We start from the raw sequence: 23,290 nt of genomic DNA, 5'->3' as shown, positions 1-23,290 counted from the left end.
TTTGGGAGCATGACTTTGGTCTTTGATCAAATGTGTTTATTTGTTTTGCAGATACAAATTCGTCAATACCGAAGACAACAGATTTTTGCTACCACAATAATGTGAGGTGTTATTGACATTCCAAACAAGTTATAATTCACTACTTGGTAGAAAAATAAGAAAAAAAAAATAGCTGCATAAAGTGCAAATAACAATTTTTTATACCAATAAATAAAACAATAACAATATTCAGATAGCCCTAAAATTTCTCAAAGATAAATATAGAAAGAAACAAAAATTAGACACTGTGGAACATAATACCTTATTATGCTCATATTTAAAAAGGGAATTGTTATTAGCACTCCAAAAATCTCATTTGGCACTCCAAACTTTCTATAATTAGAAAGAAAAATACATTTATGAGAAGTGTATAATAAGATTTTTGAAGTGCTAATAATAGTTCCCTCTAAAAATATCTAGAGAAGTTGATTTGCTTGCCACTAGTCACTACTTGTGAGTAGTGAAGGTAGTATTTAATTATTTAATGTAGAGATTTGTCCATGACTTTCTTTTTGTATTATGCAAAAAGCCAATGGAGGGGCCTTTGGAGTTCATAATGTCTAGTTTAGTCATTTTCATTTGTCACACTGTCTTAAAACGGTGACTGAAATTTGAGAATCGCCAACAAAAATATACTTAATATTTTTATTTTCATTAAAAATAAAAATATATAGCTCTTTCGTATTACGGCCTAGTGGTATAACTCTTTACTGGTAAGTGAGAGATTTTAGATTTGATTTTCGCCAAAAGCGAATTTGAACCACATTATTGCTAACTCATTGTGAGACTTTGCCCACTCTCTCATCCTTTACTGTATATAAGAGTAATACTAGGAAAACTAAATGTGTAAACAAAATTTATAAACTACATGATGTGTCAACAATAGGAAATGAGTACGTTTATCAATACTTAAGTAATAACACAATCATCAACTTCTTTGTCATTTAGTCTACAAAATTTGTCTACAAATTTAGTCTCCCTAACATTACTCGTGTAAGTTATATCGTTTGTTAAAAAAAAATGATCATGGTGAAAGGAAGGGAAAATAAATTTGTAGAAACAATTAGAATAATGGTGCCTGAACTTCAGTCTAATTGGAGCTTTACTTTCTGAATTGAAAGTTCGTGTGCGTTGATTCCTGAACGTTCATCCCATTTTAATCCCTTTAAACCAGCAGCGGAGCCACACTGAAGTCATTGAGTTCACGTGACCCCTATAACCCAAACGTTTTCTCTCTTTTTTTTTTTTTGTCTTGAACCCTACAAGTTCAGGAAAGAAATGGCTTGAAAGTGTGAGTTTTATTTTTATTTTTTTTTCTCAGCCGGTCTCCCCTGTGCAAACTGCGTGTTGTGTTTACGTAGGAGTGGAACAGTCAGTTTTACTTGTTTCCGTGACATGTCCTCTAGCCGCGGCAGTTTGGTTCATAAGCCCTTTAGAATACGATCTCGAGAAGCTGTCGATTGTTCTTTGAAGGATTGGTTGATGCGATGCAAATATTGGAAAGCAGAACAAAAAAAAAAAAAAAAAAAAAAAAAAAAAAAGAAAAAGAGTAGCAATCAAATAAAGCAGCAAGCCATGACGAGAGAGAGTGGCATGCTGTTTTCCTCCAAACGGGGAGATAAAGGTTAATGTAGATGGTGCGACGGCAGCTGATTTTTGGTGGGGTGGGAATAGTGTTACGTGATGACTATGGCAAGTTTGTTGCTGCAAAGGCAAGGTGAAGGAGTGGCTTTTGCTGTTCGTTTGGGATCTACGCAGCTATGTTGCGATCGAGATTCTTTGGGTGTGGTTAATGCTATTCAAGCTCTGAGAGAGGATAATTCTCTATTGGGACGAGTTGTTGACGATGTGAAATGTTTGTTGAGGAGAGTTCCTGGTAATTTTACTGCGGATACGTTCCTCGGGAGGCCAACGGTGTAGTGCATCGTTTGGCTAGATTTTCTCTGGATTGTGCGAGTTATTTTCAGTGGTTCGAAGAGCCACCTGACGTTATTCAGATTGTGCTTTGGAAGACAAATGTACTTGGGGCCAGTTATTAAGCCCTCCCCTTGATTATCAATTAATTAATGAATAAATTATGCTCCCCTTTTACCGTCGAGGTTCACTAAAACATATAAATAAATATTGACCATGGCGAAGGGAATGCAAATTTGTTTTGTATAAATTCAGGCCTTTATGCCACTGTTTTCTCCGTATAACTTTGGCAAGAAAAATGTTTGAGAACTTTCTGTTGTCTTGCTTCTTCTTTTTTTTCTGGATGGGGTTGATTTTCTTTCGGCTCGAAACCAAAAGAAATGAAAACGAATCGTCGTTCGTTTCCTCTTCAAAAGAAAATTGAAGTGAACCTAGATAAACCAAGGTCTTCCTTTTCATTCTTTGCAGTATAATTCAAGGAAATATGGATGAACAGATTGTTTCGGTACATTCAGTTTGATCAGAAAAATTTAAGGGAAACAAAACAACTACGTTTATAGCAAGAGAACATTCAAAATATAAAATTGAATCCACTAAATATGCATATAAATGAGATAATAAGGAACTTCCTCTAGTCAAACTTCCATATGTTTGTAAAGGCATTAAGATCCCTCGTACTTGTTTTCGGTTCCACCAGATTTCTATAACTTCTTAGGGAAATCAAGCCGCTGGTATAGCGGAGCACGCTCGTATCCAATCCCCCTTTCGATACTGGACATTCTACACAGTTCATGGAAGCACTTCTTAGATCCAAAAAGAATATAGCGGGTTTTGCTGCAATCGGATTTTTTGAACAATATGTCGTGCTCCCATTCACAGCATGTCCACAGCCTAAAACTTTAATAGGGACTTTCTGCTCTCAGTGTACTGCCCTACCCAAAAATCCACACCCTTTCTCATCATAATTTTTCAACATCCAGATGCCAAGATACTTATCTGATGAAGCATCAACAAGGGACAAAGATCCACTCAGATTGATCAACTGAAAGCGCTCGATAGGTGGAAGCTACCCGGCTTTTTTCGAAATGGGGATTCAGAATGTTCAAACGGAACTTCTCTTTTTTTAAGTCAAAACACAGTATGCTTATAGAGTGGCCAGTAACAGCTTGAACTCTTCTTGAGCAAAGAGTTAATCAATGCATGTTTCCGTAAGCAGATACCTTCTTATCAATTATTATTTCACGAGAAGGAACTGAGTCTATCTCCTTCCATGAGCTTGTTCCCAAAACATAAACATGAGAAACCAAATACTCGGAAACAAGTCTTCCAAAAATACCAGCAATCTTGCATCCATAAACACGAACAATCTTGTATGTATTGGTCGTATTATCAAATCCCTACCGTACCAATATTCAAATGATTTGGGATTCAGATTTTCCGGAACTTGGACGCTTGGGAGCATAGTTGGGAGCATCATAGCTTCTCCCTTCAGCGGATTCAGCAACAAGCAGCGGCTTCCATCAGTTCCATCTTTCAAGCAAATCAAGTTGAAGAAAACAAAAGCTAGATGAAAAGAATATTTGTGCCGGCGAAACATAACCTGTGATACAATGTTATGTCTGCTCTTTTCCAGTGAATTGCCATCGTATTGCAGTGATTGCAAGGCCATGAGTTTTTCTGTGTACTTATTTCTGAATTGTGCAACAACCATGAGTTGAGGCACATTAGAAGCGGCGTTTGGTTGAAATCAGAAAATGCATTTGTTGCTTAGCAAATAAGGGGCAGTCGACGATGTTCGATAAGGTTTTCGACACGCATCCGATACAACAAACTGACTTCACCGGCAGCCTAGAGAAAATGTTGACGAGGATATCGTTGTCGAGGTCCATCAAGTTTGAGTTCCTATTGCTGCACCTGCCTTGTCCTTGCCTCGTCCTCCTCATCCTCCTCGTCTCCATTAGTCCTCCTTAATCAAGCAAAAGAACAAAATAAAACATTAGCTTTGTAAGTACAAGAATCTAAAGATTTATTGAGAATTTAAAAATCATAAACAAGAAGCATAAAAGTTAATGGTTTATATTATGATATTTCCGTATCAAGTGAGAATTCATATGTTTCAGTCAAAAACCAATAGTTACAAAGGGTAATTACATGAGGGGTAGATCTATATCATCTAAATATAAAATATTCCTCCAAATAAAAGATCGACACATTTGCAACCTATAATTAGGCTTAGATAAGTAAAGAATTTACAGCATGAAATAAAATTAGAACTACGACTCTAAAAGAAGAGATAACAAATTCTCAAAAAAAATCAGAATGAATTGATGCAACTTATTATGGGGCATAACAAAAAAACTAAAATCAAAGAAAAAACAACTTGCACAAAAAATTATGAAGAGGCATTGTACCTTATTTCTCAACAAGAACTTACTAATGTCGCTTAGATTTGCCCGTCTTATGTTAGATCCAAACTTGAGAGCCTAGATCGCCTAAATCGCCGAGAGACTAGATTGGCTAAATTGCCGAGAGCTTCACCTATATCATTGCTAACCTAGGTAGCCTATATTGCCACCAGCCTAGATCGCCTTAACTACCGCATGTCTAACCTATTTAACGTAAAAGGATAAAGCTGACATTTTGAGACGTGCATTAGTTAAAAATCCATAAAATATGATTTCACAAACAGATAAGGAAAGTTGCTAATGACGCGTCAAAAAAAAATCATCATACACTCCTCTATAATTAAAAATAAGAGAGAAAAGGAGTGCATTATGAAATTTTCAAAGTGTTGGTAACAATTTCCATGAATTTTTTGGAGCGTAATAACAATTTCCTTTTCAAGTGTCAGTAACATACGTTACACGCTTGTAAACCAAAAAGAAAACATACCTTACATGAGAAATTTAAAAAAAAAAATCCATGAACTTAACAAATAGAAAAAAAAAGGGAATTAAAAACAAGAAAGATATCTATTGTTTTTCAATGAACTTTAGAAGATCGAGTGAAGTTGATTTGCTTTTTACTGGCAGTGAAGTTACTTATTGTTATAAAAAAATCTCTAGAGATTTGTTTTTAAAGGCCGGTTTTATGCTTTTTTGTCACCGGACATCTCATCCAATAACTCAAATATGGAGTCACAATAATGATGTGATATCGCACTCGCCACCAAGAGATGACAAACTTCAAACCTCCTCACTTTAGTGGGGAACTAGTACTAAACCGTAGTACTGATGACAATGTTGATCGTTTAAGTTTGTGCACCTTTGAGTTCAAAAAATATAAGCGCTCATTTAGAAGTGCTTTTAAAATAACTGAAACCACTTCTAGTGAAATTAATTTAAGATTCCAAAAGTAGTTGGTTTTTGAAAGAAAAACCAGATATATGACTCTTGCAAAAATTACTTAAAAGTGTTTTTCTAGGATCCACTGAGATTTACTAAGGATTGGTTTAAAAAACATTTCATCACAAGCTCTGTTAGTCATTTTAAAGCACTTCCAAACGAGACCGTGAAATTTTCATGTCACCATCTCAAATAATACTTCCACCACAACAATGAGAAGATGAGATACAAACCCAAAAATCAAGCTTTATGGAAAGCAACATTAGTAATTTGAAATCATTTTATGATACAAAGCAAGAGCACTTCCAAGAAACCTAATGATACAAAGCCACTGATGATATCGCACATCCACTCACTAGGCTGCCCAACTAAACTATTTCTCTAAGAGCAGCTTCCTGGCCCTTAAAAGCAAAAAGATAATCTGAACTTCAGTTTGACCACACATGAACAAGACCATGCCTATTTCCGGTATATATCTCGTTGCGATCTTCATCATAGAAGAGAGCAGTTACGTCTTCCAAAGCCTCAGCGACTGTGCTTCTCACCAGAGATGAGTTGCTTAGCTTCCTTGAGGAGCCAGTGTTGCCTTCTGTGTCATCGACCTTGGGACCACCATTGCTCAGATTTATTTTGGCCAGGCATTTTCCGGTTAAGATATTGCTGACATGAATAGATCCAGCTGCAACAAAAACCAAATATGAGATGACAAAATATCCTCCAAACTTTCTTCATAACATCAAAGCTTAGTCACTGTTTGCATCCATAAAAACAACCAGCTCGGCAATTTAAAGGAACAAACTTGTTTCAGTGTTAGGTTTTTAGAAAATGACATTGACCATCTTTTGATCTATCAGCTGTTCGCATGTGTGTATTTACTAGAAAGATGCCAGGAACTATTGCTTGAGCAGAAAGATAAGGTAATGAAGTTCATTAAACAGTCACAAGATATATCAAGTTACATTTCTTTTATGGCCATTTAAAAATAAACCAAATTAAGTTTCGGTTTTGAGGTTTAAACCCCATACTATATGTTACAGCCAGCATGAGCAGGAAGAGAACAAGGTTAACTCTGTACCCAACTTCAAAAAACTAGACATGAAAAGGATGTTCCAGTTGACCGTGTATATCTCCCACAGATTTATTACTAACCAGACAGTGGACACACATGATCATAAGGCAAGATAATTGTTCTGAGAGCAGCCAAGAACTATAAAACCACTGGTTGTATTAAAAACTGAACAGGGAGTGGAAAGAAATACCATTTCCTTCTGACCAATGATCATCAGAATCGGCCTTGCAGTAGGATATGATAAGATCCTGATCGCTTGTTATATAAATGTTATTGGTATTGCAGTCAGGATGCCATAACAAGTGATCCTCAAACGCAGTGACAAGTTCTCCACGAAAGTTCCAGACAGACACCAATCGATTTCTGAATGTCAGGAATAGCTGGTTCTCATACAGAAAGATAAATGCTGATGGAGTTATGAAGTCTGTTCTGCTAACTTCCATCAGCTCAGCATTTCGAACCTGCAAGATAATTAAAAGTTGCTCAGGCATGGATAATCAAGGCAGCAAAAAACCAACTGCCATTAATTGCTATAATTTACTTACATCCAGAATCTGAAGATTCTCATTTTCTTGCTTGACAAGAAGCTTTTCATTGAACTGTTCTATGAAGTCCACCTTCTTATTTCTATGAAGTAGATGATTGAAGTCTTTGAGAACTGTGCCATCTTCTATTGACAGAATTTTCAGAGGAACATGGCTACTAGCTCTGTTATAAATCAACAGCATGATGCCTGGACTGTTACAAACAACCGAAATCATGGAGTGCAGCGAATGCAGAAGAATTATATCAAGAACTTAAGCATCACCCATTGGTTTGTGTGAGACATTAACAACAAACTATGCGAAGTAAGCACAGCCGTTTTTCAACTAGAGATTGAGGGTAGGGAACATGATGAAGACATACCTGATTTTGATTTCTTGGACATGTTTGTCTGATATAGAGTACAGCATGGTATAGTTTTTCAGATCAAACACCTTGTATATACTGGCCCAGTACCACAAAAAGGGGATGTCCGTTAGTATCCTATTGAATTTGGTAAACATATATTAGAAACGTTACACAATGAAAACCTACCTATCTTGTGCTGAGTATGTCAGCACCTTGCCATTAACATCATCAAACTCTACAAACCCAGGCCACTTCAAAGACTCAGACTCGAAAAGAGAAAAACCAGCTTCTGGCTGTCCCCTCCTTATATATCTAGCCAATGAATAAACAATAACAGAACATAAGAAACAGATAACCTATGATGGCGCTGAAAAAGTAACACATAAATACTGAGTTCGATCTACCCACTCAATCCTTGTGGATCTGCATTTCAAAGAGCTGAAGTTGTCTGAAGCATACACCGAAACTGTGATGAGTGAATCGTTGTTCTTATTATAGAACAAGCTTCGAATAACTTCATCAGGACTAACATTCATGAAACAAATCCTCTCGTTTTTCTCTGCAATATGAATAGCCAACTGAGAATAGGTAACAATACAGGCATGATAGAAGTTTTTCAATTGTTTTATCAACTGACTTACGTATAAAATTCCACTCACCCACGGTTGGGTCTTAATGCTTGGTTCAATCCAGTCTTGTTTCTACTATTCTAGTCATTTTAAATTCAATTATACTATTTAAATTGCGTATCTCCTCCTACAATTATTGGGATTTATCTTTCAACGACTGACATCTGCTACATTGGGAAAAATATACGGAAATAAATGTATAACAAATGGGTACCCATAATAAATACTGTTCTGCATATTCAATACAGTTTGGCATGTTATCACCTCTACTAAAAGCTGCACAAACACCAGAGTGTGCGAGAGCAAAGACGATGTCACGTGCAGAAACTATCTCAATGACCTTTGTCCTTTTCATCAGAAAAGGCAATATGGCCGAAGAATGCCCCTTGGGATCATGAGTATCATATTGCTCCTGAAGCAGAAATTAACTAATTAGATACCCAAAAAAAAGAAACACAGCATGTCATTGATAACCACCATGATATGCTTGACATATCAAGTAAGGATTACCGTGAATATCAACTTTACTGTTTTGACAGTAAAAGAAAAAAATGTTGGGTCATAAGTTGGAGACATTTGTTAGAGTGACCGTCATACCCCCCACGTGCTGTTACCAATTCACTTATGTTATACCACACTATTTATTTACCAACACTATGCCCTAGGTCCCTAATATATGAACCCCTTCACCCACCCATATCATAACACATGGATTAGCAACATCACGTGACTGCCACACAAAAAATTATTCCATAACTTGAGCTTCTAATGCTCCGTAATACGCGGAGTAGACAATTAATGAATTCATTTCCCATTGCAAAGTTCTCAGAGGGACAAATTTAGTAGGTAATTTAATTAATAAGACCACAAGATTTACTCTAAGGCCAACTTCAGCAGAATCTACAGAAACAAACCCTAGACAATAAAAAAGTACAGAAACCAAGACGACAGCGAAATATCAAACATGGTCACTGAACCCCAATTCAAAACATCTCTATAATGTCAAAAATGGCCACTGAACCCCAATTCAATTTCAAGTTTCAAGTATCTTACTTTGCTTAAAAGAATTGTTCTACGTTGAATCCCCAGCAAAAAATCAAACAGAAATAAATAACCCAACAATATAAACAAATTTCAGGTGAAAAAATTGAAAATTTTCAATTGCATTGGATTAATAATAGCAAGAGGAAATTAAATAAATGAGAAGAAAACGAACCACGAGGTGCATGTTGCGGAACCTCTCCTGGGAATTGCTCATCCCAAAAGCCCGATCACGCTTCGAAGAAATCTCACGCCTCTGAAGCTTCTTCACGCTGTTAACGAACCCATCGGAACCACCCCTCCTCTTCTTCGCCACCACTCGCCGCCCCGAGCACGGCCGAGGACTCGCCGATATCCTCCTTCCCACTTCCATTCTCAACCCTCAGATTCTGGTTCATACACCACCCAACATATATTCGAATTCAAATTCAAATTCAAATATTTTATATATATTATACATATACACACACCCAATATCCTCCCTTCAATATAGATGAAATCGAAGCCTTTTGGATCACAACAATTCCCCAAGAACCCTAATTTTGTCCATCATCTGGAGAGCGCTTGTGAGACGGGTTGAAAATAGGGAGAGCTTTGATAAAGCGTACGAGAACCAGTAATTAGAGATAGAGGGAGAGAATTATATATTAATATAATCAGAATAAAATAGCAGACGATAATTATCAATAAATAAATAAAAATGGAAAAAGATGGGCACGTTCCAGATATGTAATTACAATTAAATAAATTATTAATTTCTATTTCCAGATTTTCTGAAATTTTAGAGAAATTTTTAGGTATGACAGGAATACGAATAGTACATCATGTGTTTTTATGTAAATGGTGGAAAGTTTTAATTTTTAAGTTATTAACCTTTTAACATACATAACTCATTATTTCTATAAAAAAACATGCTATACCATCTTGTGTGACAATCATACTGAAAAATCTCTCAAAATTTTGAATGTGGCCCGCCAATGCGACACGCCAAATGCTAAGCCCTACCATCATTCTTTTGGGTTTTTTTTTTCTTTATTTATTTATTTTTTTTTTTTACAAACAATCGATAATTTACTCTAAATGATTCTATGTTGCGGGAAGAGTTTAAATACGGAAAGTAAATAGATTTTTTTTATCTTTAATGTCAAAGGACGTAGTAGAATTAAAATTACTAAGGTCTTGTTTGCGCATTCCTATTCGACATCAAATAGTACTATTTAATAATATTTGGTGTTTGGTTTTATTTCGTATTAAATTAGTACTGAATTATTTATGGGGTCCCGCCTATTTTATATGATGCGTGCCCGACAATTTATACGCTCCAAATCGTCGATATTATTAGTCGGGTCGTTGGAAACAACATCAAGCTGACTGTTTTTCTGTCTCTCCCTTGCTAATTACTCCAACGCCTTCCCAATCCATCTTCTCAACCAATATTCCTTCTCTCTCTCGACAAAGAAGGAACCAGGGTTTGGAGTGTGCGACTGTATATGGTTGATAGGGATGGGGATTGGGTGGTGGAATAAGTTGGAATTGGGGCTAATTGATGAACAGGCCATCGACCTGTATTTGCAGATGCTCATGGTGAACATCCATGGTGGCAACGTTTTTGTTTGGATCAGAGGTGGTAGTTTTTAGTTTTTTCCCATCAAATCAACGGGCTCTAATACCAAATTTGGTTTTAAATTGTAAAACTCAGTGCCATAAATGTTCTTCAATCTTCTTTTGAGGAAATAAATGAACATGATAATCTTTGATTCTTTGTGCATCAGCAACTTTTATTAATAGGAGGAAGAATAATGGACAAAAACCAATGTTCTAAAAAACGGCTTAGGCGCTGGGCGGTGATGACCCGAGGCGTTTTCTTGCAAATCGGTTAGAAAAATCGGCTGGGCTTTAAGCAGGCTAGGTGGTTTTTTTTTTTTTTTTTGAAATTAGAAAAAAAAAATCCTATCTACATTACTATATTTCCTTATTTTCCTCCTATTTTGCATTTTATGTGGTTTTAAATTGTGAACTTATTGTATATGTGTCATCGTACAATACTGCTCGCTATAGTTATATGGCATTTATGCTTAATGTGTTTTTAAATTTTAGACTTATTGGATACTCTTTTTGCATTTTATCATTCTTTTATTATCTTATCCATGGATTTCATATAAGTATAATTTTTTATAAGTGTCAATATGCACCTAGCCGTTGAGCGCTAGGCACAAGCCTGCCGCCCGACTAGCGCCTAACGTTTTTTAGAACCTTGACAAAAACAAGTCCAAGATGAATTGAGTTTTTTTTTTTTTTTTTTTTTTTTTTTAACTGAGAATAGATCTTATCAATGCTCTTTAATTTGTTTATTCTCTTAAAAAGTATATAGACTTTTTTTTTTTAAATCCTGTTTTTAATCTGGTACTACGCCAAATGCCTGATTAAATAGTCAGTACGCCCGACTAAATAGTCAGTACTATCGAATGACATATTATCTTATTTTATTAAAATAATCAGTACAGTCTAAACTACCAAACGAAACCTAAGTGCGTGCATTTGGGACGACCACATTTTTAGTCGAAATTATTACAAGGTTTACTTTTCTCAGATTCCACTATGAATTTTTGCATTTTGGACGTTTGACTTTTTGGTCACTGGTTAACTTGACGACATGCCGTACATAATACTTTATAAATTGACATGAAAATCACAGTTTTTCTAGATCATACATTTTAAAGGAAGAGATTCTCATTTTTCAATAAAAAATAAAGACACTTTCTTGATCATTAGATTTGACTTTAATGAAATTATGTGGTTAAGATTAAATCACACGCCACAGAATCTCAATCACATAATTTCAATAAAGTCAAATCTAACGATTAAGAGGATGTTCCCGTTTTTATTGAAAAATAGGAATCCCTTCCCTTAAAGGCTTTCCCTTCTGGATCCCCCAAAAATAATCTTCACAGAATTTCAGCTTCTCCTCAATCGATGCTTCCTACCCAAAACGTAAACTAGTTGCACAATTTTATCTCAATGTTGTAAGGATAGCTTCTAGGCAGTAAAAAAAACAAACGAGTTGCGTATCTACCATGTCATAAATTCAACGGAGAACAACTCATTTCGAAAATCACCTTGTAAAGTTGGAGCAAAATTTAGTTGGCCCTGAGCATTGGTTCCATATGGGGGTCTGGTGCCCCCCCAACTTCAAAGGTTTTAGGCAAACTAAGATGCAATGAACTTATAGCTCAAAGCGATTAAGATTTAAGAGTGTTTATTGTTGCAATCGATGTTCTCTATTCGATTTTATCTCCCACTATCGCTTGAATAAACAATACTAAAAATAAAAGAAAAAAAGGCAGAGGACTGCGAGGTCAATGATGGGACAAAATAACTGTTGCACCATGGATATTCATCGTGCAAGAACAAAATGACCATTAGGCGGGGGAGTTTTGGGCTCGGCCGCTGAACATGATGTGGTGGTCGAGGGATTGGCGTTGGCCACACGTTGTCAGGTACGAATGTTGTACCTGACAACGTGTCTCTCGATAAGGTCTTTTGTCATAAGCACAAATAAAATATCCTCATTGCTCGGGTCAAAAACTGGCGTAACAACAGTACCATCTCTGGACCAATCACTTTAGTTCCAATAACAAATTGGCAGCTCCTCCTTGGATCATGACCGTTTGAACATCTTCTTGTTCGTCGTCCAACTCCCAGACAGAGAGTGTGCGGTTGGACGTGTTGTGCGCACACAGCCACGGACACCCATTCCCGACTGGGTACTCTATCGACTCATCACGTTTACTGAAACAACATTTCTAACGAGCTCTACTGCTTGTAGTAGAGAAGCTAGCACTATCAGTGTTCTCGATCATGAACCGGTCCAACCAATACAACATTATGTTGGCGATGTTGTGGTGGTACTCCGGGCTAAATCCCTATAAAAATGTTACTGAGTGAATAAAAATGTCTACATCTTGAAAAAAGTTTTATTTCAGACTCAATCCAGTACATTTACTACTAATTCCGCGGCAGATCCTATGGCCGACGCCCCACCTCTTTCGAGAAGCGAAATGGCCAGTTCAGATTCATGCCACCCTCTCAATCCGCTGGCCAATTTCCTCAACGTCTCCACCTTCACTTCTCGTATCCACATCGGAGCAAATTTCACCATCAAACCCACCAAACAAGAAACATAAGCTTTCCAAGTAGCTGGATGGCAACCAAGTGATATGTTCCCCTCCAATGATGCTGCCAGAAAGTCCATGTGGATCCCGACCACCCTGGCTCTTCTAGAGTGTGCCCATGACGGCAAGTTGTCTCCGAAGCCCCATTCAATTGAGCCGGACAGAATCACCAGATATGCCATTGCATACCCCTCCATTACACAAGACACAGCATTCACCTCCCCGAGTCTCTCTTCCTTTGATGAGAGTAACCAGTTTGGGATGGTTTCCCGGTACAGTTCTTGAACTAGCTGGACTCCGCCTGCCACGCACAAGAGACTTGCACCAAGTGAGGCCACTTCCTTTATCTTTACAATGGCTAGGCTCTGTGATACCTGACTAGAATTCAAGCGAGGGGAATCCGTGCTTGCACATTTGGTGGCTAATTTCACAGCATACTCTGCTACTATTCCTACAATCACATCACTCACATGTTGGACAACATGTATTGTCCGACAAGAGCACAGGTATAGAAACCCAGGTGCCATGAAAGGATGAGCATTAATATCTGTGACGGTAAAACCCAATAGACCATTCACACCGCTTTGACTGGACAAAGAAGAGGTTGAAACATGGAGCGTGCCAAGAAATGAGGAGAAGCAACTTCTCAGAAGCTGCGCAAGAGCATCTTTGTTTTGTCTAAATATGGCGCGAGAAGTTGCTATAACAATGAAATTATGCCAGCGGCGGACCTTTTGAGCCCACAAACAGCCTACAATAGGCATGGTAGGCCAATCACAACCCGATGGACAGCTGTCCAAGGCCAACCCAGCAACAGCATAGATGTATTCAACGCTCTTCTCAAGTTTGAAAGTAATGGTTAAACTCACAAGAGCAGCCAGTGGAAGTGGGAGTGTTGCAGTTGAAATCTCTGCATGGCAATAAAAGGGTTTTAGTATTGGAAATGCAAGGGATATCCTTCGGTGAGTATGACCTTACATAAGTTGAACCAATCATTATCAATCTCTATGAGCATCTGTGTGTGAGCTATAGCACCATAATAGGATTATCAGAATGAATCCTACTAAGAATATGAAGACAAACGAAGTTTAATTACCAGAGGCACAGCTCGGAACATTGACACCAACAGCCTCGAGTATTTCTTTTATTTCAGACTCAACTGATTGAAGAACCGCTGCTGGACTAGGCCAATCTATTCCATTCATAGGCACTGGTTTCCATATACCATGAGTAACTTCTGCAGAGAAGTAGCTAATTATGGCAGCAAGAGAAGCAGGCAGAAACTCAACGAGGTCTCTCAGGCCTGCAAAAGCATTTAAGGGATCATTAGAAGGAATTTCATCTAAAATTTAAGAAGTAAACTAAACATCCTAATTTCCATAAAGTTACATATCCATCAGCTGTATGAAAGAAGCCGAATTTAGAAACAAAAGCTAAAAGCATTTAATGAGCTTCAACTGACAAGTGCAGTAGCATCCGACTAACCTGTTATCAGGTCCCGAGATGAAAGCCTGCCATGGGTGCAAGCAGTTAACATGGCCTCAAGGACAAAAGGAATGGCTTCCAATACCTCCCAAGCAGTAAGCACTGGTCTCTGACACGCATCCTTTCTAGTATCTGCAGGGGAGCCACTAATACTGGCGCTTGATGGTCCAGAAGAGTTACTTGATGGTGCCCCACTTCTAGTTATTTTCCAGTAAATCATACTTAATATCTTATTAGCAACTTCATGGACAGGATTTCCACTAGAGAGACTGGAAAGTGTTGAAGCTGTACAAGATTTGTGTTGACGGTACCAGGCTTGTAATTTTGGATAAGAATCAATGTACATAGCTTCCACAGATGACGATTCAAGCTGATCCCCACTGCCGTTTGTCTCATTCCGGGCAGGTGCAATGTGGCCATTACGCAATAACAAAAGATACTCCAACGTCAGCACACCTCCAACTGGTCCTCCTCTGTCCGTAATGTATTGCTCAAGAGGTGGTCTATAAAATTTCCAGAGACGAAATAGAAAAAGAAATGCCAAAGAAAAGACCATGTAAATGGAGGACTCGTCACCCATGCTTGATTTACGTGATCCAAAGACCTCACAAAGCGGAATTAAAGAAGCTGCAACTTCAGGGACCTGTATGAATAGAGATTTTTTGGAGCCATAAAAACGTCAGAACTTCAACTTCATATGACTTACTTGAAATCAAATACAAATAACGGCTTTACGAGAAGAAACACATGCCAAGTTTAAGTAATTCTATGATATCAATATACAAACCATGAAACTATTTCACTCACCTTACCATGCAAAGAAAGGATGTGAACTGTATCAATATAGGAAGCTCCGAAAAGGAGGGCACTCAGCATTGACATATAATCAATTAAGTGACTTCTTGGTCCAGTATGATTCGGAGGTACAGGAGGAGAAAGAAGCTTCACCACGAAGCGCACAACATGTTCCTGAAAGCGGCAAAGTTCAAGGATCCAAACGTAATTCTCTTAATAATAATTTTCTTAAAAGCCAAACCATTGTCAAATTTGAAGAACGACATGAGTTAAAAGGCACCATTAGGCTCTTTGAGAAAAATAGGACTTGAAAAATAGTCAAATGTAAAATCTCCAGCATTACTGCATGAATTTTCAACCTGAATGTTCCATCCACTTCTGAGAGATGCACCACACAGAATTTTTGCAGCGGCTGACTTCTCCTCATCAGACCCATTTAGTGCAATATGATATAACTTCTCTATCTCTTCTAAACTTGAACAGGAGAAAGAGAAGAAAATAATCAGCTAAAGATCAGCTCGTATTATACTAATTTCAGATGTTTTTCATTTTACCTTGAAGCTGGTGTCGTGATAAGGGAGTTTATTAGGGAATCCCTCAGTGGTTCTCCTTCCATGAATGTTGACCAAGGGAATTTTTGAATTGGTGTTGTGTTTGATGGTGACATCGTGGACGCAGACACATAACCGGGCCAAAAATATGCTGATGTGTCAATTAAATTTCTTGCAATGCAAGCTTCCACAATAAGATGCCTCATGTCACCACCTGAAAAACATGGGAGGCAATGGCAAAATTATTACCGGAACCAAATTCAGAGACAGTAGAGGGATGCATGTTTACACTTTTTCTGTAATATGAGATCCACGCCTAAAACAAACATCCATTAATCATGATCAAATCAAAATGAGTGGTGAGACAGATTTCTAAAATAAACCTGCTTTGATACAGACGTCACCACCACTGCCTCCTGTTGTATCCTTTTCATTCTTGGAGTTACGTACAAAATGAGCTGATTTTGTTGCTGCAATATTCGCTGAATCAACCACTGATGAAGGAGGGCACAAGAGGCCAGAGAAGTTTCCAAGGGCCTGGAGAGAAGAAATCAGGCCCTGTTTCTTTGACGTATTAGCTTTACCACCCATTTTGTGTCCATATCCATTCTCCGTATTCCCAGATACAGTATCTCCCTGAATAGAAGAGGAATTCATTTTGGTCTCATCCTTCAAAATGTTAGCAATGGCCAAGGGGACAATAGACAGAAGAATACAAAGACGGGACTCAAGATGTGGTACAGGGCCTTCAACAGGGTCACGTTCCTGCAAAAGAAGAATGAAGGAGAAATTAAGTATCTATGCTAGTTTTTTTCCTTTCTAAATATATGCTGACATGGAGTAGTCTCAACTCGTTGCACAAGTCGAAGGGCTGAGAGCCAGAGTGCTAGGAAGGTTTCTTGCCAGCTTGCCTGGTTAAATACTTGCAGCGTCGTGATTCCTTCTGCGCTGGGTCAGTGAAATTAGGAATTAATTGAATTTCTTGCAGTTTTCTTTTCTTTATTCACTCGGAACTAAAGTCAGACATGCAGGCATGCATACATATAAATTCATTTGAGACTCTTCAAAAGGACTTTACCTGCAAGTATATCAATAACTGATTTAATAGAAAGTTGCTTCCCATCCATTGCATTTTCCATGTATATATCGAAACGGACCCAACAAGTGGAATGACCAAATCCTGAGTTGCAGTGGAATACCGGCTTCTGAGATCCATTATCAAGAAGCACCCCAATGAGCTGGTGCTTATTTAACTGGTATTTAAAACCCGAGACTCTTTGGATGTTGGCAGACAATCTTGCCAACGGTTCCACTGCAGACCTGAAATCTGACGATGCACGATGATGTCCTTCGAGAAATCCTAGCCTCTGCAGGAGGCCATTGAATATTTCAGGCCTATGAATAGATGTGGATTAGACAAAAAAAAGTTAATATTAGTCTCTCGACTATCAACATGTATCCTTTTTCATATGTATGTTTTTGGTTCACTGACACGGCAATGTAAGAAAATTATTAAACAGTGTGAGTTGTCAATATTGCATGGTTGGATTCTGACAGCATCCGCAAACTGAAGGTGAGAAATATTATGAATGAGAGGCTTACATATTCAAGTGAACAAGTCGAAGCAGAACCAAAGCTTTTCTGCTTTCAGTTAGTTTCGCCAGCACCTCTATGGCCAAAAAAGAATTCATTTTCCTTATCCGTTCACGATTTTCTTCAACTTTGAGATTCTGACTTTCTCTGGAATCAATTTCCATATTTCTGTAGTCTGCACCTCCGAAATCTGATCTCGGCCTCTTTCGGGAAGTCATTTTGAATCCCCAATCATCCAACGTGCTGTCAATCAAGCTACTGATTACACTGAAAAAGAACAAGACCAAGGCATGTCCAAGCTCCACAACATGAACCTTATAAGTCTGAGAAAGCTCAAGGGCAACATCAATGGATTCCGTTATCCTGAAGGACAGAAGAATGAAAATTTCAGCAGTTCATTTAATTGATTGAGTGCAAAAACCATGCTAACAATGTCGGTATTCCTTTTCCCAAACATTTTCACTTGTGCTAACGAAACCAAACTAAACCATCTAAACCAAATTAAACCATCTAAACCAAGACAGAAAATTTTCACTTAGTTTCGAAAATGCATAGAGATTAAACCATCTAACCAACCAAGATGCAAACTTTCCACCAAAATTAAACCATCTAAACCACAATGGCATTATGCAAACAGAAAATTAATCAAAATAGAGCATAATATAAGCTTGGCACACTCACTTTTCTTTGGAAACATCACCAGAAAGTGGACCACATGAAAATGCATATCTCCTTAGGAGTTCAAGATAAAGTCTATAAGCTTCTGGTTGCGACCATCTATGAGGAATCACCCTGCAACATAAAAGCACACAAAAACAAGCAATCAAACAAAACCATGATAACAACGTCAATGTGCTAATCGGGTAGCGAATTTCACCCCATTTAGCCATATGCGCTCCAAATTGAATATTTTATAATCTTTTCTGCACTCGAATGCGGCTAAAAGATGAGTGTCAAAATCGCTAGACGAAACTAATAAAAAAAGGAGCGAGTGGGGGAAGTGATGAGCGTGACCGATCCGGCAAAACAACTCAACAGATAAAGAAGTATCCTTAATTTCTTCATGCTCGTTCCAAGTTCGAATTACCATTTTGTGCAAATAAGAATCCCCTTCTTTACATGATTTCTTCTTCATATCGATAGATATAGGATCTATGGAGCAATTACTTTGAAGTACATTTTGTGAGTACCTGGAAGACAGCATGGAGAGGATATGGAGAGGGGAGAGGAGGCCGGAGGAGAGAGCAATGTCAAGAAACTTCCAAAGGGATGGTCGGTTGTGTTGGAAGCAGAGTTGGGAAACCAACACTTCCCCCAACTCAATGCTCGGAGCTGCCTCAACCCATTTCCCCACTTCCACCGCCCACTCCACCGGGCTCTCCGTCTCCCTCCGCTTCCCCGCCGTCACCAGCTCCGCCACCCGACGCTGCAATTCACTCCCCATTCCAAATTCCAGTAGACCCCACCAGCAAAGTTCCTCCCTTTTCTATCCAATTCATATTGTTTTGGATTTTCTCAAATTTATAGTTAAAAATTCCCAGCCGCTCACGCAACACAAATAATAATAAAATATTGGTATTTACAATTTTGTGTGCAAAGATGTAGGAGCACCTACCTCGTCCACGCCCTAATCAAACTAAAACTCTCTCCACGTATGAGAAAAGCTTCTACAACTTTCGGCACCGCTGAGTCGTGAGCAAATACCTCACTTACCCCAAGCCAGCGGAAGATTTGGTGCTATTGACCAATCTCTTCAACGACCAGGCGCTGCCGCTGCCCCTTTGAATTCATAGAGTCCTCCTCCCAACTCTTCGTTAAAAGCACGTTAGCTTGACTGTTGAAACGTTTAGAGAGTAAGGGTCAAAATGACACAGCAATCCGGAGCAGACAATTCTCGTTCCAACGTCATAAAATATTTGAGAGCGTTCATCGATTAGTTGGGTCTATATGCTAATATCTTCAACAAAAACTCTCTATTTTAACATACATTAGTGTCTTTGTTATTTACAAATTTATTTTCTTTTAGATTTGATTATAATTTATCCATCATTTTATTTTAAGAAAATTAATGAAAATAATCTGACTTTGAGTTTTAACGATAAAGATAAAAAAAAAAAAAGTGAAAATGAATAGTATTATAATTAACTTTTTTTAGTATAAAAATATAATTTTTCGTTAAAATAAACAGTATCGAGAGCTTTTCGTTAAAATTCCTTTTTATTTTCCTTCTGGACTCTTTCATCTCTTTGTCATCGCTGAAGCAATTCTTTTACTCTCTCCATCTTTTTTCTCTAGAAGCAATTCTTATACTCTTATCTTCTCCATTTTGTCTCCACCCAGTTTCTCTAAAAGCAAGTCTTTTGCTCTCTCTCCACTCCATTTTTTTCTCCCCCATCTTTCTCTAGAAGCAATTTTTTACTCTCTCCACTCCATTGTTTTCTCCACCCAATCCTTCAAGACTCTCACTTGTCTCTCTCTGAAAGTACAGATGGTAAATCGATCTATTATGTTGTTAATGGATATCAATTAAGACGGTTTAATATGATATTACTATAATATAACATAAATGTGAGATTGATAATGATGATGATTGTGTAAGGTGAAATCAAACTAAATCAATCTTAATATGTGTTTATTAACAACACAATATGTTGATTTGTCATCTCTATTAAAAACAATTCTTTTACTTTTTCTCCTTGCCATTTGTTCTCTGCCCAATCTCATCTCAGCTCTCCCTTATCTTCTCCGTCAAATCTTATCACCTCTGCTCTACATCTGCTTTCGTAATCCTCTTTTTTCGTCAATTATTCGTCTCTAGGGCTAAAATTCAATTACTGAATAGGTGGTGCAGTGCAACGGGCACACAGACGCGAGCAGAACAAATAGAAAGGGTCGATAGGAAAGAAGCAAAAGTCAGTTTTAATAGTATTTTCAGTTTTACTTCTATTATTTAACGTCATATGTCGTTGTATCATCGACATAGACGTCAGACTAAGTTGTATACCATTAAATTTGCTATACAACGCATCATTTGATTCAAATTTCAAGCCCAAATGCCAATGAATCAAATCATTTCTTACAAATCTACTTCCAGAAAGACTTTTACAGTACAAATGCAGCACAACGGTTATATTTTATTTGATTTTTATTACAAATGATCTTCGAAATTGTCTCACTCTATCACGATGATTTTTGAAATTAAAAATTAATCAAAGTTGTCCTTAAAAATGGATGTCGCAAATCAATTTAGTCATTCCGTTACAATAATGTTCTATTAAAAATTCTGTTATATGATGACAATCATGACATAGCATATAAATAAGTCTCACAAGTCTAATTAAATATTACCATGTGGATTAAAAATATTTAAATAATTAAAATTTTATTTTTTGTATTATTAAAAACTTTTAAAAAAAGAAAGGAGAAAAAAAAAAAAAAAAAAAAAAAAAAAAAAAGGAGATGTGTTCATTTTCTTCTCTCCCAACCGAACACAACCACGCCCAAATCCCTTCTCATTGAATTAATTTCTCAATTAATGGGGAAAGAAAGGAGAGAAGTAACAGCAGGTAAAGGGACCGAAGGAGGTGGTGATTGCACCGTGGGTGCAGGGGGTGAGTTATCAGCTGGTGGAGGACCATATTTGGAACCAGATGGAGGAGGTGTGACTATGGGGGATAGAGGAGATTATTCTGGTGCTTCTCCTTATGGTGCTAGTGGAGAATCGGACGAAGGGGAGAGGACATCAGCTGGAGGAGATGGGGACTCCGTGGATTGAGGTGGCGGTGAGGCTTCTGCTGGAGGTGTTGGGGAAGATTAGGGAGGGGCAAAATCTTTTGATGGATGTGGTGGGGAAGCATCTGGTGGGGGTTCTGACGTAGCCGGAGGAGAGGCAGCTGGTGTAGAAGGTGGTGGCGATGCTGCAGGAGGTAATGACGGGAGTGGAGAAGCAGTAGCTAATTTTTTTGGCTTATTATATCAATTCCATCACCAAACTTTTCAAAGTTGTTGATGCATTGGCAATTAAAATTGTGAGCAGGAATTAGTGCAGATGTGATTGTGTTCAGGTGGAAGGAGGACCAGGAGATGTGTTCTTTTTTTTTCTTTCCTTTTTTAAGTATTTAATTATACAAAAGATAAAAATTCTTTTTAATTATTTAAATATTTTTAATCCACGTGACAATATTTAATTAAAGTTATGGAATCTAGTTATATGTCATGTCATCACATAACATAATTTTTAACGGAATTGTAACGGAAGGATTATATTGATTTGCAACGTCCATTTTCAAGAATAATATTGATTGATTTTCAATTTTATGGACCATCTTGATGGGTGGGTCAATTTCATGGACCATTTGCGATAAAAATCCTATTTTATTTAAACTACTTATAACTTTCTTTGTCAATTAAAAAAGGGCAAAGAGATAATTTGATCTTTTATTACACAATAAATCATGAGTAGTAATGTAATTTCGCATATATTAAATTTTGTTGTTGTTTTTTTTTTTCGATTCTTCACCTACATGTGGTAGAAAACAATTATGCACATACACCGTGGTGTGTGTTTGAGCTCTACTAAAACCCCTTCTCCCTAACAACTAACAATTTAACTTATTAACTATCGTTTGTAAAGAAAAATCTAAACTATATATTAATAGAACCCTCTTTGTCAACCAAAAGAGGGTGAAAAATTAATTAGTCTTCTATCACAACTAAAAAGTTAAGGAAATAACGTATGGTGAGTCCCCTTGGCATCGCGCCATGATGGTGGGTCCCTTGACCCCGCATGTAGGGTGAGTCCCCTTGACTCTACGTGGTTGTCTATATGTAAATCTCTCATGTGTGACCCACTAATTGGGTCTCACATGAAGGGGTGTTGAAATGTTTCATATTAACCGTATCAATGAGATGTCCCACATCGACCGTATCAATGAGAAAAGAAGAGTTTAAATATCTTAACCTCATTCCAACTAACACCTTTGTGATAAAACCTCACACCTGATGGATTATGCAGGTGGTAATTACCAAGTTGAGAACAATATCGATGTTGTTAAAAGTGGACATTTGGCCCATCTCTCTGATAATTTTACAATTAAGACGTACATTTATATTATACTTGTACTATAAAAGTTGTCACCTTATCAAATTTCAAGCCCAATTGCCAATTCAATAAAAAAGATTCTTACCAATTCTCTCTTTTGCTTGTCGAATAAAATGAACCCACCAGGCGGTACAACCTACCGCCTCCAAAGCTTCGACCTTCCCTCAATAAAGATTTTGCCTTTAGAGCAACTCCAGCGTTGCAAATGCCCCTTAAGGTAAGTCACTATTGAATAGCCTCTAATGAACAATAACTACCTTTTGCATCTACACCTCTACACTGAATAGCCATGACAATAAGCAATAAAATATTAATATTTTTTTTATATAAAATAATACAAAATAATTTTATTTGTAATTTCGGATAAGATTTTCAATCGTTCTCGTTGCGTCACCTGTCATTATCCAATAAGATAATTTTTTATGATAGATTTTGATAAGATATTTATCCAATGCCCTCGTGCCACGTGTCGTTAGCTTTTCAGAATCATTAAGGATAAGTTTCCGATAAGATTTTTAACCAATCACGTCGCTTCACATGTCACAATCTGAAAACAACCTTTAAGGATGGATTTCGATCAAATTTTTAACGAATGATGGCATGTCACGTGACATTATCTACAACCTAATCCTTTCTTTTTCCTTCATATAACCCATCATCCCAAAC

At 37.4% G+C, this 23,290-nt stretch overlaps 2 protein-coding genes across 4 annotated transcripts; both read right to left on the bottom strand.

Annotated features, from left to right (window-relative positions):
- Positions 1–5,523: 5,523 nt before the first annotated feature.
- Positions 5,524–9,546, bottom strand: LOC103960169. Its single transcript, XM_009372586.3, has 8 exons — positions 9,103–9,546; positions 8,151–8,298; positions 7,666–7,816; positions 7,444–7,569; positions 7,273–7,353; positions 6,912–7,104; positions 6,557–6,827; positions 5,524–5,976 (listed from the first exon to the last, which is right to left on the bottom strand). The coding sequence occupies exons 1-8, from the start codon at positions 9,298–9,300 to the stop codon at positions 5,726–5,728; spliced, it is 1,419 nt and encodes a 472-aa protein (XP_009370861.1). The 5' UTR covers positions 9,301–9,546; the 3' UTR covers positions 5,524–5,725.
- A 3,284-nt stretch (positions 9,547–12,830) lies between these two features.
- LOC103960170 (mediator of RNA polymerase II transcription subunit 33A) lies at positions 12,831–19,483 on the bottom strand. Of its 3 annotated transcripts, XM_048575834.1 has the most exons (13): positions 19,139–19,483; positions 18,714–19,009; positions 18,205–18,315; positions 17,533–17,886; positions 17,009–17,325; positions 16,782–16,873; positions 16,314–16,695; positions 15,934–16,144; positions 15,739–15,853; positions 15,392–15,553; positions 14,585–15,227; positions 14,196–14,402; positions 12,831–14,009 (listed from the first exon to the last, which is right to left on the bottom strand). In XM_048575834.1, exons 2-13 carry the CDS (start codon positions 18,965–18,967, stop codon positions 12,913–12,915), a joined length of 3,945 nt encoding a protein of 1,314 aa, XP_048431791.1. In that variant the 5' UTR covers positions 18,968–19,009; positions 19,139–19,483; the 3' UTR covers positions 12,831–12,912. The 3 variants fall into 3 exon arrangements, with proteins under 3 accessions (XP_048431791.1, XP_018506125.2, XP_048431792.1); XM_018650609.2 differs by having other exon boundaries at positions 18,714–19,483; XM_048575835.1 differs by lacking the exon at positions 18,714–19,009 and having other exon boundaries at positions 19,139–19,482.
- Between the last annotated feature and the right edge of the window lie 3,807 nt (positions 19,484–23,290).

The sequence above is a fragment of a genome, unplaced genomic scaffold, assembly GCF_019419815.1.
Source record: "Pyrus x bretschneideri cultivar Hongxiangsu unplaced genomic scaffold, Pyrus_bretschneideri_v1 Contig11, whole genome shotgun sequence".
Lineage (NCBI taxonomy): Eukaryota > Viridiplantae > Streptophyta > Magnoliopsida > Rosales > Rosaceae > Pyrus > Pyrus x bretschneideri.
The sequence above is the reverse complement of the archived record's forward strand: the minus strand, read 5'-3'. Positions and strand labels throughout refer to the sequence as shown.